Source organism: Pungitius pungitius, chromosome 4 (assembly GCF_949316345.1).
Source record: "Pungitius pungitius chromosome 4, fPunPun2.1, whole genome shotgun sequence".
Classification (NCBI taxonomy): Eukaryota; Metazoa; Chordata; class Actinopteri; order Perciformes; family Gasterosteidae; genus Pungitius; species Pungitius pungitius.
Genome location: NC_084903.1, coordinates 15,620,752 through 15,635,899, shown reverse-complemented (window position 1 = coordinate 15,635,899; position 15,148 = coordinate 15,620,752). Strand labels below are relative to the sequence as shown.

General features: G+C 38.0%; 1 protein-coding gene across 2 annotated transcripts in view; it reads left to right on the top strand.

Annotated features, from left to right (window-relative positions):
- Positions 1-15,148, top strand: part of LOC119225135 (CUB and sushi domain-containing protein 1-like) — a 282,822-nt gene that overhangs the window by 154,722 nt on the left and 112,952 nt on the right. For both annotated transcript variants that reach the window (XM_037482822.2, XM_037482815.2), the window contains exons 8-10: positions 1,698-1,779; positions 4,740-4,864; positions 7,831-7,952. In XM_037482822.2, coding sequence (XP_037338719.2) covers positions 1,698-1,779; positions 4,740-4,864; positions 7,831-7,952 — 329 coding nt within the window. The remainder of the gene's footprint in view (positions 1-1,697; positions 1,780-4,739; positions 4,865-7,830; positions 7,953-15,148) is intronic.

The window sequence follows — 15,148 nt, the reverse complement described above, 5'->3', positions numbered from 1 at the left end:
AAGACCAAGCTGATTTAAACTGGTTTCTGTCATGTTGTCTGGTCTCATTTCCATTTCCATTACGTTTTCAGCATGCAGCAGATGCTCCCATCCACAATGAAGTAAAAGTCCCAAATATGAGCTGGACCAAAATTGGCATATGTTTTGCGTTTGTGCATTTTTTATTTAGGAATACAATTCAGCCGGACAAGAAGAAAAAAGTCAATTCACTTTTTCTTTTTTCTTTTGACCACTTTTTCTTCCATCATATACATTTTACCTTCATGCTATACATTATACCTTTTTTTCAACCATTTGTTTCCTGGGAGGTCTTATTAGATATCTGTTTACATGTTTAGATTTACCTTAGTTTAGTTCACCACATGCGTAGCCTAGGCACAATCTCCACACATAATGGAAACCTGAATATTTTTAGAAATCTTATTAGTTTTAAAATAAATACGATTTTCCTGTACTATTTAAACATTTTTCAGAACGGGAAATTGCTACTTACCCTCTCTTGAGCCAGTGTTTTCTCATAAACAAAGAAAAGTACAGAATCTTTACATTATAGTACAAGTACAATGCAATAGCAAAAGTACTTCCAATTAATGCAAATGTTCTTATTCTTTATTTGCTAAGATTAATCGGTCAAATGTCACATGTCTTATCTAATGACATCTTGCAGATTTTAAGCTCTGTTCAGGGACAATTTAAAGCTTGAACGGGACACTAAAGCTGTTCAGTTTTCTACTGATGTCAATGCCTCAAAACTGAAGACGTTTTGAATGCATCCTGACCTAGTTCTTGTCTTACTAACGTTACTCTACTGGCTGTAATGTTAACAATTAATGAAGAACGACTAAAACATAAGCTGAAGACACACCAGGCAAATGTTATTTGGCTGATTGAAATCTATTTACTAAATATCTTAAGTAAGCTAACAGGTACTTTAAGAACTGTAACGTTGGCTAACTGACATCCTGATTGGAAGGTTATGTTGCTCATGAGATGCTATGGCAGCCTTTTAGGATATTTTCTGGAGTAAACTTGCAAAATATCTTTATTGATATGGTGAATGGATGCACCCTATTCCGTTAGCATAGGAATAGATTATTTCATTGTACTTTGGTTATCAATGCATTGACATTAGCATTTTTAACAATAGAGTAATGGTTGTCAGAGGTTATTTATTTGCTTTTATAATCATGTTGCTGTGACATCTCAGGAGTTTTTTGATCACTGGCTGAACGTTATTGTGCTCTTTGATGAAAAATATATTATTCTTTATCATGAAATCTATTCTATTTGGGTTACATTAACCAGGTAGAACTATACACATAAAAGGGACATGCCTTGTTTTAACATGGATGCCTATTTGAGAGAAATGAAAGGATGAAAGGATCAAAATATAAATCTGACTGCACTCATTTTATGAACGCTCAACAACAGCAGGGGATATTTCTCACAGTTTGAAGTTATCCTAGTTTTGCTTTAACACTTGACTGTCATTACATTCAAAGATCCGTGTGATTATAATAATGATGAAGATTTGTATCCTGTCTCACTTTCATCTTACTGTTAAATGATCAAACTTGTTCTCATTTTTAATTGTCAACCTAATATGATGTCCCCCAAGTGTGTGAAAATATCCTTATCATGTGCAAATACAGTATATAAACAACACTTCCTACCTTGTTTTTGTTTCCTTTTTTCAGTGAGTCAAAGTGGTCTTGCTGGTGATGTATGTCCAGATCCTGGAGTTCCCGAAAATGGCAAGAGGATGGGCTCAACCTTCCAGTAAGTAACCTTCATTCCAGACTGCTCTCAGCCCCTCCAAATTAAATTTGATCATATTAAGTCAACTCAATGTTTTTCAAAACATCCACCAGTGCCTATTGTATGTCTGTCAGACAGGATGAAAACAAACTGAAAAAAGTATCCAATTCCTACAATGGATTACGTTTGCAACCTTGTACGAATCAAAAATATGAATATATTATTATAACATGGGAAAGATCAATTATTGCTCCGTTCATGTGGACGGGTGCTCTTGGTTTGTGTTTTTTATTTACAAAATTTAAACATCTTGCTTTCTGCCAACATGATATATTAAAATATGGTAGGATTGCAGGGTAGCACGGTGGTGTGATTGTTAACACTGTCAATTGACAGCAAGAAGGTCCTGGATTTAAACCTCAGGGTGAGTTTTCTTGTTTTCCCCCTGCTTCCTCCCACACTCCAATGACTTGGAAAAGGGAATTGGCTACTCTGAATTGCAGGATAGGTTTATTGATAACGCTGTAATTGGCCATAAGTGTGTGAATGATTGTCTGTCTCTAAGCCAGCCCTAGTGACTGTCAACCCGTCCAGGCTGTGCCCCGTATCCTGCGACCTTCGGAGGTTAAAAAAGCGTTGTAGAAGACGACTGACTGGCTGACTGGCTGACTCACTGACTGACTCACTGACTCACTGACTGACTCACTGACTGACTCACTGACTGACTCACTGACTCACTGACTGACTGACTGGAAGGAATCAGCAGAACTCTTGCTGGACTAATATTTGAAACCAATCAACTGTCAACCAAAATCATTGAGACTGGCTGCAGGCTGAACAGAGTTTACTGCAAAAACACACACTCTATTTGCACAGTAAATTAAGTTTACTAAAGTAGAGTTGTTCCCCCTACCACCTTGTTGTTGCTTTACAAAAACAAAATTCAGTGCAACGTATATGAGCTCAGTCTGGATCTTTAGATTCCGCCTTGTAATGGGTTGTCTTCTCTCTTGCTTTTGATCATGGACATCTTTTACCTCCCTCACTAAGAGTGAATATCACTCTCCCCCTCCTCTGGTCTCAGGAATGGTCCAATAACCATGAGAATTTCTTCTAAAAGCTTCTCCATCGTTTTCCTAGACTGAAGTTGGTTCACGTATCATCATAAATCATTTCTGTCTGTTGAGAACTTTTTGGATGTGCATTTTTATTTTACTTGCTTGTAATAAACCTGAAAAGCGTATATTTTCATGTTCATTATCTTCTAGGTCCTCCTGAAAGGAGAAATTGTGTAGTGCTCGTCAGACCAGCTCCACATCCGTCAACGTGTTTCACTCATAAAAGCAATATGAAAAGCAAATGACTAGCTACTCGAGGGGCAACCTGCAGACAACAATATACAAAAACACATGCTGTTTATTAGTTACGCCTTCACCTCTAACTGCCTCTCCAGAACTTCAGGTCTCACACTAGCCATCATGTGTTTTGTGTTGTTCACCGGGTGTCGGATCATCTCAGAACTTCTAACGTCATGAAATGCTCTTTGCGGAGGTGTACTGTTCAGTCTATAGTTTACCAATAGACTTTAATAATCACTCTCCAGTTGTATAGGGGTTCTTATTCAGTGTTTTGGAATCAGGATATTAAGGCAAGGACTCGGTGATCACAGGGTTTTTAAATGATTACTCTATAGCGTCTGCCATCTTATCTGTAGAAAGGAAGACAGGTGATTTAATTTAATCAGGAGTGAGCAATTACATAATGATCACTTCTCTCCATGACTCATCCTCTTAGCATCAGTGGCAGCTAAATTCCTATTTAGTTTCTTTTGCCAGGGGAATCAAGACGTGCATTGCTTTTTTTTACCTCTTTCTAGGACTATTTTCAGTCTCATTAACCTTATATAATAATTATCTTTTAATGTCCAAATCTTGGTGCTTTTCTTTACGATTAGCAACTTTGACTGCAGAAACTCTGTAGGACCATTAGCAGGGTTGTCTGAGATATTTGTGCGCATGGTTTTGTGTTTGTCAGTCAGTGAGTTCCCGTGTTAAGTGTGCATGCATCTGGGCATGGATGTGTTCAGTGTGTGTTACAGGTGTGTATCTAATCATCATTAAGCACTGAGATGCAGGAGGTGGAATGGCATTGGGGTGTAATGAGGTAAAACATGAGAAATGGAGAGAGAACAAACCTGCAGAGAAAACAAAAAATTATCACCGGCGACTGGAAGCTCATGATTTGCAGAGGTAGTCGCTTAGTGTGTCACAGACCACCACATCCACAGCCATTAGAAAGGTTTTATTCCTTTTCAAGGAGACAAAGTTTTCCTTTGTGTAATTGTACATTTCACAGTGAGCGGCTGGTGGGAGTTATTTCCAGTGGCAGATGCTGTAAAGTGAATGACCCGACTCTCCGTGGCAAAGGCACCGAGCGAGATCTGGCCAGGCAGTATGACTCCATAGTGTAGTGAACAACAGGGTGGAGCCGCTGAACAAGCAGAACCCTGCGTACTGAATGTTTGGCCAGGTGTTAGACTGTGTTGTGTGTCAGCGGGGAGGAGGCATTAAGCTTTGATGACAAGATACCACGCAGACATCCCCCCTCCCCCTAACCCAAATGGCTGAATGTCCCTTTCACGTGTTAGACAATGTGAATGAAAAAACAAGACTTTAAAGAACAAATGATGAGAGAGGAGGCGAGAGGAATGGAGAAAATATAGTAAAAGAGAGAAAGGAAAACAGAAAACAAGGAAAACATCAGTCGAGTCAAGAATCTTACAGAAAGCTGTCTCATTATTGTCCTAGCTATCATTCACACATCACTTCTGCTACTAACTTGTTTCTCTGTTCCTACGATATATAGTCATGGATGTAAGAGGTCTCTGCGTACCTGCAGTGTCCCCTTTCTGAAGCAGTGAGCACCAGAATCTATGATACTCTATTGACAAAGGGTTTTTCCTGTTGTGCCTTTTCAAATAGAATTGGAGCCAGCGTCCAGTTCAGTTGTGATGACAGCTATGTACTACAAGGATCTAAAAGCATCACCTGTCAACGGGTCACTGACACTCTGGCTGCCTGGAGCGACCACAGACCCATATGCAGAAGTAAGTTACACCTGTCATTGCATCTGAAACCATGAACTAGATCTCAAGCTGTTTGTCGACCAAGGGAGCCAAGAACTTATGACGCTTATGACTCTGGCTTTTTATTTTGCCCCGAGATTCAAGGGTTAAAAGTGATGGTAAAAATGATGCCCTTCCCGTCATCATAGATTCCACTGCTTTAGGCTATGCAGCTAAATTTTGGGACTATGAAACATGAATGTTGAGACATAGTAGTTCTTGGATAATAGTGGAGTGCATGGAAGGAATGTGTAGGCAATATTAGTTTGGCCACACACACACACAACACATGCTCCTACAATACTTGCATTGTCAGCTTTTGTTCTTTTAGGGGATTTATTGATAATAACATAAAGATAGAATAAGGCTAATCTATAATATGATACTCACCACTGCTAAGATCCAAAGACTATGGTTCCAAAGCCAAAAACATGGCAAAGGCCTGCTCAACCTCAGTCATTAAACTGGCAAGGACTTATCTGCTCAGGGGATAGGTTTCAGAGCTGAGAGCCAGGCCCCACACAGCCCTTACACTAATCAATACAAGTACTAAATCGCTGTATTGTGTACATGTATAGCTTGGTGCATTACCTATTTGACTGTATTATTGGCGTTATTATTATTGACCTCTGATAATTTCACAATATTGTATAACTGCTGATATTTTGCATACCCTTTTTAATACTGCAAAACTTGAGTCTGGACCCATATCACCCATTTTCTCTGTTTATATTTGTCTAATGTCGTGCTCACAGTAACACAAATGTTGACTCTTAAATTTTTGCTACCTCAGCTAGTGTGAACTAAAAAGGAGAAAATTGCTGCCTGCACAATAAAGATACCAAATTAGTATTTCATATGATTGTTGCAGACAAACTATATCATCCGATAGACCCAATTTGCTGTATCTAGGTGTTATGTGATTTTACTGATATTTGTTAATGCATAGGCTCTAAACACTTTACTATCATAGCAGAAATACCAATGATACCCATTTTGTTTGTTGATGTGTTCAAATCCTAATTCCCTTTCTGACTGACTGGCTGAGTGACTAAATAAATAACTGTTTGAGTGGCAGTGCAATGATGCAGGGGGTCTCACTGCCCACATGTTTACTGACAGTACCGTGTAGGGTTTATTGCCTCACAAAAAAAGACAGATGGATAGCACACACACCCAATTGTGTGTGCACACAACACACTCTTATATTGACAGCAAGTGTCCAAAGGACAATGTCACACACGTCATAGCTGCAGCAGTATTTGCCTTGAGCTTTGTGTGTGTGTGTGTGTGTGTGTGTGTGTGTGTGTGTTTGACGGACAGGAAGTCCCAGTGCGCAGACACACACTATAGGGTCCCTGTCACATTGCATTATAGTGTAAGTGTGTGTGAGTGTTCCTGCCTGCCTGTCTGTTCCGTATTTCGAGTTTATGATGTTGGCTACTTTTGTCAGAAAGAGACGCTGGTGATGAAGCCTGCAGTGAGACAGTGAGAGACGGAAGGACGTGTGAATAGGATTATTTTTTTCAAAACATGGACCACACACCTACAGTGTTATATTTTCATGGGAATTGGGAACCAATGCAAACAGTTTGTTGGATTTAATAGAGCATGTATTCCATTTCATGTCCATTCAATGAAGTTGTAGATGCCAAAAATAAGTATGACATTTGTAAACAACATTGTACTTCCAAAACTACCAAAGGGTCAATTGTAACACTGTACAATATGGTATATCAAATAATATTCATAATATGTTCGACCATCATTTATTTTTGGATGTTTCATGTAAATTTATTTAAAAGAAATGAACACAAGGAAAGAAGCAAAGAGATAAAGACAGAAAAGAGACAAAATCAGGCAGGCAGAGGTTAAATATTGCTATACTGCTGTGGTGTGCTGTGTTATCGGATTCGATCACTCTCCTGGGATTCAAACCCATGAGCTTCTCTCATTCTCTACTGAGACCTAAATGTTAATTAGAAGCTGGTCTCTGGGATGAATTGCCATGACTGTGTTTCTGTGTGTCTGTGTGTGTGTACCTGTGTGTATCACAGTGTGCTTCGGCTCTCTTTTCTAATTAACAGGCAGATCAGTCATCTGAGATTCTCCTCTCTCCCTCCCCTCTTGCAGTGCTTCTGAATCCTCCTTGCCTCTTGCCCTTTCTCCTTCAATTTATTGTCTTTCCCTTCCTCAGATTGTTATCTTTCATCCTCTCCATCTTATTTCCGTCTCCTTCCAACGTCTTCCCCTCAAGTCTTTCCAGTTCATCTCTCAACATGTCTGTTGTGTCTTTGCAAAACATTGGCCTATCTCTCGAACTCCTCACCCTATTACTCGGTTTCATTTAAATGTCCTTTCTTGTGTTAAATGTTATTTTCTCTATGTCATTGCCCTTCCCTGCTTCTAATGGCAGTGATTGCCTCAAGCTACCTAAATGTGATAGATAAGAAGAAAAGACTGACCGGATACAACTTCCTCTGCAACAATGACTTGTTGATTAAAACTGAACTGAAATGTCAAGTAAACTATTTAATAGTACTAAAATAGAAAGGGAGCTTTTGAGGTTACTTTTGACTATTTTTGCAAAATGTCTCTTGAAAGAAATAACACAGAGGTTCTGAAAACAAAAATGTAATTTTAAATTATTTTAGTATCGAATGGGACAAACATTTGGAGAGATATTATGAAAAATGATTTTCATAAAGTAGATTTGAAGGCTCTGGAATACCTGTGAAGCAATACTTTGAAATCAAGCATTTGATTAACTAAGGTACAAGTTCCATTTTTAACTTTAACTCCTTTGGCACTGCCACATCCTCTCTATTTTGTTTCTCTATGTTTGATAAGAAGACATTTGTAATCTGAGAAGGGAACTTTGTTTACCCCATGAATCCTTTCTGAAACTCTGTTGTTGTGTGTGTCTCCTGTGCTTTCGTTCTCTGCAGCTCGCACCTGTGGCAGCAATCTCAGAGGGCCCAAAGGGGTCATAACTTCTCCTAACTACCCGGTTCAATATGAGAACAATGCACACTGTGTGTGGGTCATCACTGCAATGGAGTCTGGCAAGGTGAGCTTACATTAATCATTTTATTCTCCCCCTTTAGTATACCTTGTTTTTGTTGCATTAAACCATCCAATGCAGTGATCTTAACATGATTTCCGGACAATTCCCTTTTTGTGTAGGTAAGCATTGTTCATTCATGTGCACTGATTATTGTGTTTAATGCCATATACTGGTATATATATAGTCTGTGTTAGGTTCATCGCTCAACAAAATTCAATTTCCCTAATTCAAAAGCTTTTACAAGTTGTCATTGTCTATAGCTAAGTAGAAAACATTTGAAACTGAGCATTACAAAGTCGCATGAGACACACAAAAACCTATGACAGTACTTATCCAATATTTTATTTTTTAGTCCAGAGTTGAGAAGGTTGAATGCTTGTTGTTTTGGACTTCTTATTAGTTGTTAAAAATGACTAATTATTGTACAACCCAGGTATCTCTATCAGCAAAATATTACATGTTTATTATTTCTCTTCATGTGTCATCACAACCTTCACTATTCCTTCATCTCTTTGCTCTTTCCTTCAGCTTGTCTCTCAATTCCTGCCAACATCTATGTTCTTTATTGTCTACTTCTCTCTCCTCACCTTTCTCTCATCCGTCTTCTCTGCGCTCTCATCTACTTCATCCTCTACTTTCTCCCTGCATCATCTTCTTTCCTCCTTTCACTTTGATTTATTCAAATGTTAAGTTTGAAGATGGTGGGAGGGAAAAAAATAGATTGAGATACCATTGAGCTCCTTGAAACCTACAGAGATGAAGAGAGAGGGGAAGTATACAGGAGAGAAAAAACACGCTGGGGTTCAGCTAGCAACTTGACTTCCCAAAAGTTAGCTTTGTAAAAAGAGAGAAAATGTAAAAAAGACTGAATGTCCAAGGAGGTAATTGACATTTGGCATTTAAGTTTTGAAGGTGGATGGATATGGAGTCTACTCAGGTCTGATTCTTTGAGGGAGAAGGATGGAGAAATGGCGAGGTATCATTTAGTAAAAAAAAAAAAAATAAGTGTGGGAGACTTGTTGTTCTCAACGCTGTCTCTGTCATGTTGATTGAGAGACATGACGACAAAAAGCTACTGTATGACGTATGTTTCATGTGTTTCATCTTATTGGTAATTATACTCGTAGACAGATGACAACTCACCCTTGTATTGTGTGTGGGTTTCTTTCTATTTGAAATATAATCAAAAACAGTAGATTATAATAGTTTAAAGCAAACTTATCTTTTGACGGATGGAATGTCTTTCCTCTGTTGTGTGTACTGCATGTGTGTGTGTGTGTGTGTGTGTGTGCGTGTGCATGTGGGCATTTGCTTGCTCGCTTGCTTGAGGTTTGAGAGCACTCTAACAATGTGCTATAATGACGGATTATCAGCTACTACAGCTGCTGACATTTGCTGAATGTCACTATCTACATAGAGGGAGAGACCAGGACAGAGGCAAACAAACTGATAAAGACAGCAATAGACTATACTTGAGTAATACAGAATTTAAAATAAAATAGACTCTAAATTAAAGATGCAGTAATAATAAATAAATAAATAAATAAATAATAATAATGTCTAACTGACACGTCAGTGCGCTATATATATATACTAATACCTAATGATTTTTTGCTGTTCCAGTTTGCCCATCTTGAAAGAAACATTGAATGCATAATATATCTAATCCCCCTTATTCCACCACTTAGTGAAATGATCAAAAATGGTTTAATGCTATAAACATGTGCATGTTAATGATATAATCACCTGATCTGCAAATCAGGCACTGGGCAGTTTATTGATTTTGCGCGTCGATTAAACTCAGACATTTCAATCTGCCTTTCCGCTTGGCTTTTACAGTCAGCATAACGCTCACTTTTGTCTTTCTAACACGATGGGTGAATTCTTATCAATGACAGAAAGAAGGAAAAATAGCTACTTTGTGCAATTATGCCCTAATGAAAATACCATGCAAAAGATTATAACTATAGATGGCTACAAGAAGCAGACTTACTTTTTCAGGCCGATACGGACATTGATAGGTGGGTGTATTTTTTGTATGTTTTGTGGCCAGATGTTAGTAACTCTTTGGTGAACTGTGATCTCTGAGCTGATTTGCAAATTTAGATTTTCTTAGTGTCAATCAAATCAGGTTCAGGCTTAGAATCATCAGTGTGGGTTAGACCCAAGATGCATTCTTGAATGAGCACTATATCTAGGAAAAACACCGTTTTTTAGCAATATTTCAGAATTTTAATTGGTATAAAAAATATTATTTTTTTTATTATTATTTTTCATCAGGTACTATCTCCTCTTTTCTACTATCACCTTTCTAAAGGACCCTCAACGATTGTTTCTCAAGCACATCTTTCTAATGAAATTAATGAGAAAAAAAGACCATATGTGTAAAAGTGTAAGGTTTAGATTAATACAATTATGTTTTCATGTAGTTTGTGTGGTCTGTACAAGAAGAAAGTTCAGAGAAATTTAGTTAGCAAACGTGACAACTTTGTTAAGTTGTTACGTTTGCTAATTGAATTTCTGAAAACAGAGTAAATAGGCATGAATTAAGGTAAATAACATTATTTATATAATAATAATAATAATATTCTCTACTGTTCTTTTTTTCGGATTCCATCTAAGGCTGTTTTTCTTCTCTCCAACCCGCCTTTTATTTGACTATTATTCCAGATGACTTCTTTCATCAATAACATGTTATACAAAATTGAGAGAGAAAGAAATGGTTTTATTGAAGCCCGGGTGCCTTTTCTTTCTTTCTTTGTGTAGATTTACTCTCAGATTTACTTTCAATAGCCAGTAAGTAATGCTGGTTGATTGTGTGTCTGTTTTCATTCCGTTAAATTCTCAATAAAACTAACAAAATCGATATGGTGTGTAATGGTCTGACAGCCTGTCAGAAAAAGTCGAAAGTATGCTTCTAATTGAGTATGTGACTGTGTTATTATTTTGTAGGTTTGCAAACAGGCACCTGATTATGTGTGATTTTTGGATATCGACGGTGTGTTTTCTGCCGACTTATTTGCTAAGTGCCAGAGGTTGTGAAAAATATGCTGTCTACAAAATTGGTCCACACAGAATCAAAAGCAACTTCGCAGTGTGTTTACGTCTTTATGTGTGTGTGTGTTTCTGTATGCGTCAGTCATTTGATTCATCAGTATGAAACAGATAATTATCTCGTTTGAGTCTGAACCATGCCTGACTGCTCACACACATCCACCCTTAAACGCATCATCACACACGCCCATTAGGCCTCTAATCATTGCTGTCTTTTTCCTAATGAATTCATATTAGTGTGCAAGGGTGTGATCCAGCGTGTTATTATGGTATTGGATGTTGGGTCATTTTCATGCATAGGTCTTCATCATCACTTTAGTTTTGCCAGGAGACGTTCTATGACACTCTATCAGATTCTGTTAAATTTGACTTGTTATAGAAATTCCCGTCAGAATATGTTGAATGAATAAATAATAGTAAATAAAGTCCAGTCTCAATCCACAACAGATCATTTTTTCCCAACATAAGACAACTGTTCAGGTTGAAAACATTTACTGTACACAAAACATTCAATGGATTATCATTATCGGCCAGATGTTAAAACCATTAACTTCATGGTAATTACAACTATTCTTTTTGGCCCTTTTTTAGTTTAGTTAGCTTTAACTATTTAACTCTTTGACTCTGATGTGGGTATCAACAGGTTCAAGAAAAACAACACTTGGAAAAAGTGCCAAAAAACACATTCATTATCATTCATGTTTTAAATACTATATCGTATCAGTTTTTCCAAACTACTGTGCATCTTGTTTGGAGGTTAAATTAAAAATGAGAATGGGTGACTTTGCTAATGTTTCCTTTTTGTCCAAAGTAACGTTAAAAACTTCTAGAGTAGGTTTGCTTAATTAGTTGGATTACAAACTAACATGGGTCATACATTTAACTTTATATATTTTTCTGACACAAATAGGATCAGCTACTGGGGGTCTATTTACGACCTCTATGGTGCTAAATGTTGACGCTAAGCTGGACAAGTATTCTTTTTCCAATTCTTTCTTTTTTGAAGATTCCAGCAATTTAATTAGAGAACACATTATTATCGATATTGAGCAAATCAATGGCCTAAGCTCCAACTCTTCGCCCAACTGTGTCCATTAAACTGTTTGTAATTGTTTGTATGTGTTTGCTGAGTGAAAGTGCCAAGGTCACAACTTAACTCAAAGGTGCTGCAACAACTTACGAGGGGGGTTATTCCACCAGACAGCAGCCATTTTCATTCTTACAAGATAGCATACTTGGAGGACAATTTTTAAGTTGACTGGTACTTTATTGGTCACACACTGAAACTTGTTTTTCAGACACTAATACACAATAATCAGGCTACGTTTTTTAAAATATAAACTCAAGAAGCAGTCTCCATAAAATCTTCCTCTCCTCTGTGTATCAAGGCATTTTTCTACTAGTGAAACATCATCCTTTTTTTTAAATTGATGGCATCTACTTGCTTGGATGATAATCCAAAAATACTGACTTGGCATGCATCCTGCTGCGATGTTTGTCGCTTGTTTCTGAGCTGCATAGCTGCATAAAATAGTTCATTGAGTTGCTGGGACCAGAAAAAGTGCTTTGACAATATTACATTGTCAATGAAATGTTTGCTAAGAACAGGTCTAGAAAAAAATGTAAAAAGAGTAATCAGATAAATAATTACATTACAGGCAGTTTTTTTTAACTAATTATATATTATAGAGGATGGGCTGTGGGCTGATTCCTCATACAGGGTTTCAGGTTATTCTCTACTTGTACATTTGGCCGTAAAAGGAAAAAGTACTCTATTGGAAAGGATGCCCCACACTGCCATTGCGGCGGCTCAGCAATGACTCAAATAGCTAAGGACTGCTCGTACACTCAGCTTTCAGGTCACCTCTTCCCTGTGTGTACCTTCTTCTATCAAGGGGTGACCTCAGTACATAAAACCTTTTCTATAAAGCTTATTTTGTCAAAGGGTCATGGAAATGCGTTAAGCTTCAGTGGATAAAACATTTATGTTAAAAAACATTTTACTTGCTTTAATCCCATAGGGCCTCTTGCCAAATAGAGGTTCTCAACCCTAAAAAACACCCTTGTTATGACTCAGTACATCACTGAAATTGTAATAATATTAAGGGCAGGAAGTGACAAAAATAGACAAAAGTATTTAATAAAGACCATAAATTCACCACCCAAGTTAGTAGTCATCAGTGGTGTTCAGTTTACCGAAGCTCCTCAATACCTTACTGTTTTAATATGTTACCTCTCATATCAGTTGGGTGAGTGATATATTGTATTCGTCATTTTTATTTAACTGTCACACTACGGCATAGTCTTTGAAAGCTTTAAATACCTTAACTCCATTAAAGATATATTTTGTTTTGACATTACTGACCCATTTTCTGTGGGTCAGCTGAGAGGCTTCAGCACAAAATAGCTCCATTTGTTGTAGTTCTGTTGGGTGCCATAGTAATAAGGAAGCTGGCTTTACTGCCACCCAGATTGAAATGATACTTACGTGCACTACCTTTGGGGTCACCCCAGGTTATATTGTAGTTGAAATTGTTGACTGAACGTAATGCATTTAAAGAGTTGACCTTTTAAAGGGGCCCAAATCAAAGTTTAACCTATGGCTGCACAACAGCATAGTAAGCATGGTAGGGATGCAGGCCTCTATTCAGAGATCGCTATTGTAAATAACCCTGCAGCGAAGCATCTGACCTGCTGAAGTGCCCTTGAGCAGTATGGTGAACCTTTGCCAGCCTGTCTGCAGCTGAGAATGCAGTAGAAAATGTTTTCCCTCCGTCATTACTTTTTCTTTTATTACATTACATGTCATTAAGCTGACGCTTTTATCCAAAGCAACTTGGAATAAGTGCATTTTAACCATAAGAATACAAACTCAGAAGAACAAGAAACAAGAGAAGACAATTTCATCAAATAAGCCGTTTTACAACTTGTTATAGATAAGAGCCTAAGTACCATTTAAGTGCTACAATGTGTTAGTGTTTTTAGTCAAGGTGTAGTCTGACTTGATTGTTTTAGATAAATGGACGAAAAAATATGTAGGTTTATGGATTTGTATTTATATGGCATTTTTCCCCCAATGTCAGTGGTCAGCAGTAACAGCGGCCTGAGCTGAGCAAAGGACTTCTCTGCCCAATTATGGCTGTGTGTTGCGTTGCACCACTCTGACATGAGGTCTTACTGGTGAGGGCAAGAATCAAGATCCGCCGACATGGCATAGTTTTTCATTCTTGAGATTTATTTCCAGGGCGACGGCGCGGGCGTCGACATGTAACCCACTATTGCTCTGCTGTGGATGCGTGAATGAGTACCGTGTGCACTGCGTGTAAGGTAGCCTTTGTTGACTGGCACTAACCGGCAACGGTATGTGTTGGTTTGTTTGATTTGAGGGGGAAAACTCATATTCCCTGTGTACGTAGGATTAGAGTAGTCCAAAGATTACTATCAGTTTCTCCCAGGCTGTAAAATGCACAGCACTACGACTTCTCTGGCTGACTGGGTGAAGGTGTTTCACTGTAGGTTTGAATCGCACAGTGCTCTCGACAATGTTTAAATGGCCTATTGAGCTGCTCTTAGCTGCTCAGCTGCTTACTAATGACCTCAAAGTGATACCACTTCACCCATCATTTCAAAGAGCATCAACCTTTAAACAGAAACACAGCTTTTTTTCCTGAAAGGAACTGGAAACTCTCTTGTGAATCACTAATGACTACCTCAGAAACTCAATAATGGGATGGATCAAAAGAAAATATAGAGAGCTCTGCTGCAGTCATCAAACTGATGGCAAATGTGAAGGCTTACTGTCAACATTGTTTGTTTCAGATGAAGATTTGCAAAGACCTAGATTACACTTTCTTACATCTTCTCTATCTTTCATGTATGCTTCCTTCCTTCCTTCCTTCCATCCTTTCTCGTTTTCTATCTTCAGTTTGAAAAGGTGTTCCCATGTAGTTTGGGGTTGCAGGGTGCACCTAATGTCTTTCTAAATGTGCCCATTTGGAACCATTGAACAGAACAGAGCTTCTTCCTAATGACCTTAGTGCAATAACGCAGTTCCTCCCTTTAAGTATCTGCCTCGACTGTCTCGACACACAAGCATATAAATAAATATGGATATATTAAGGCGTTGAAATTCGGCCAAACTGTTC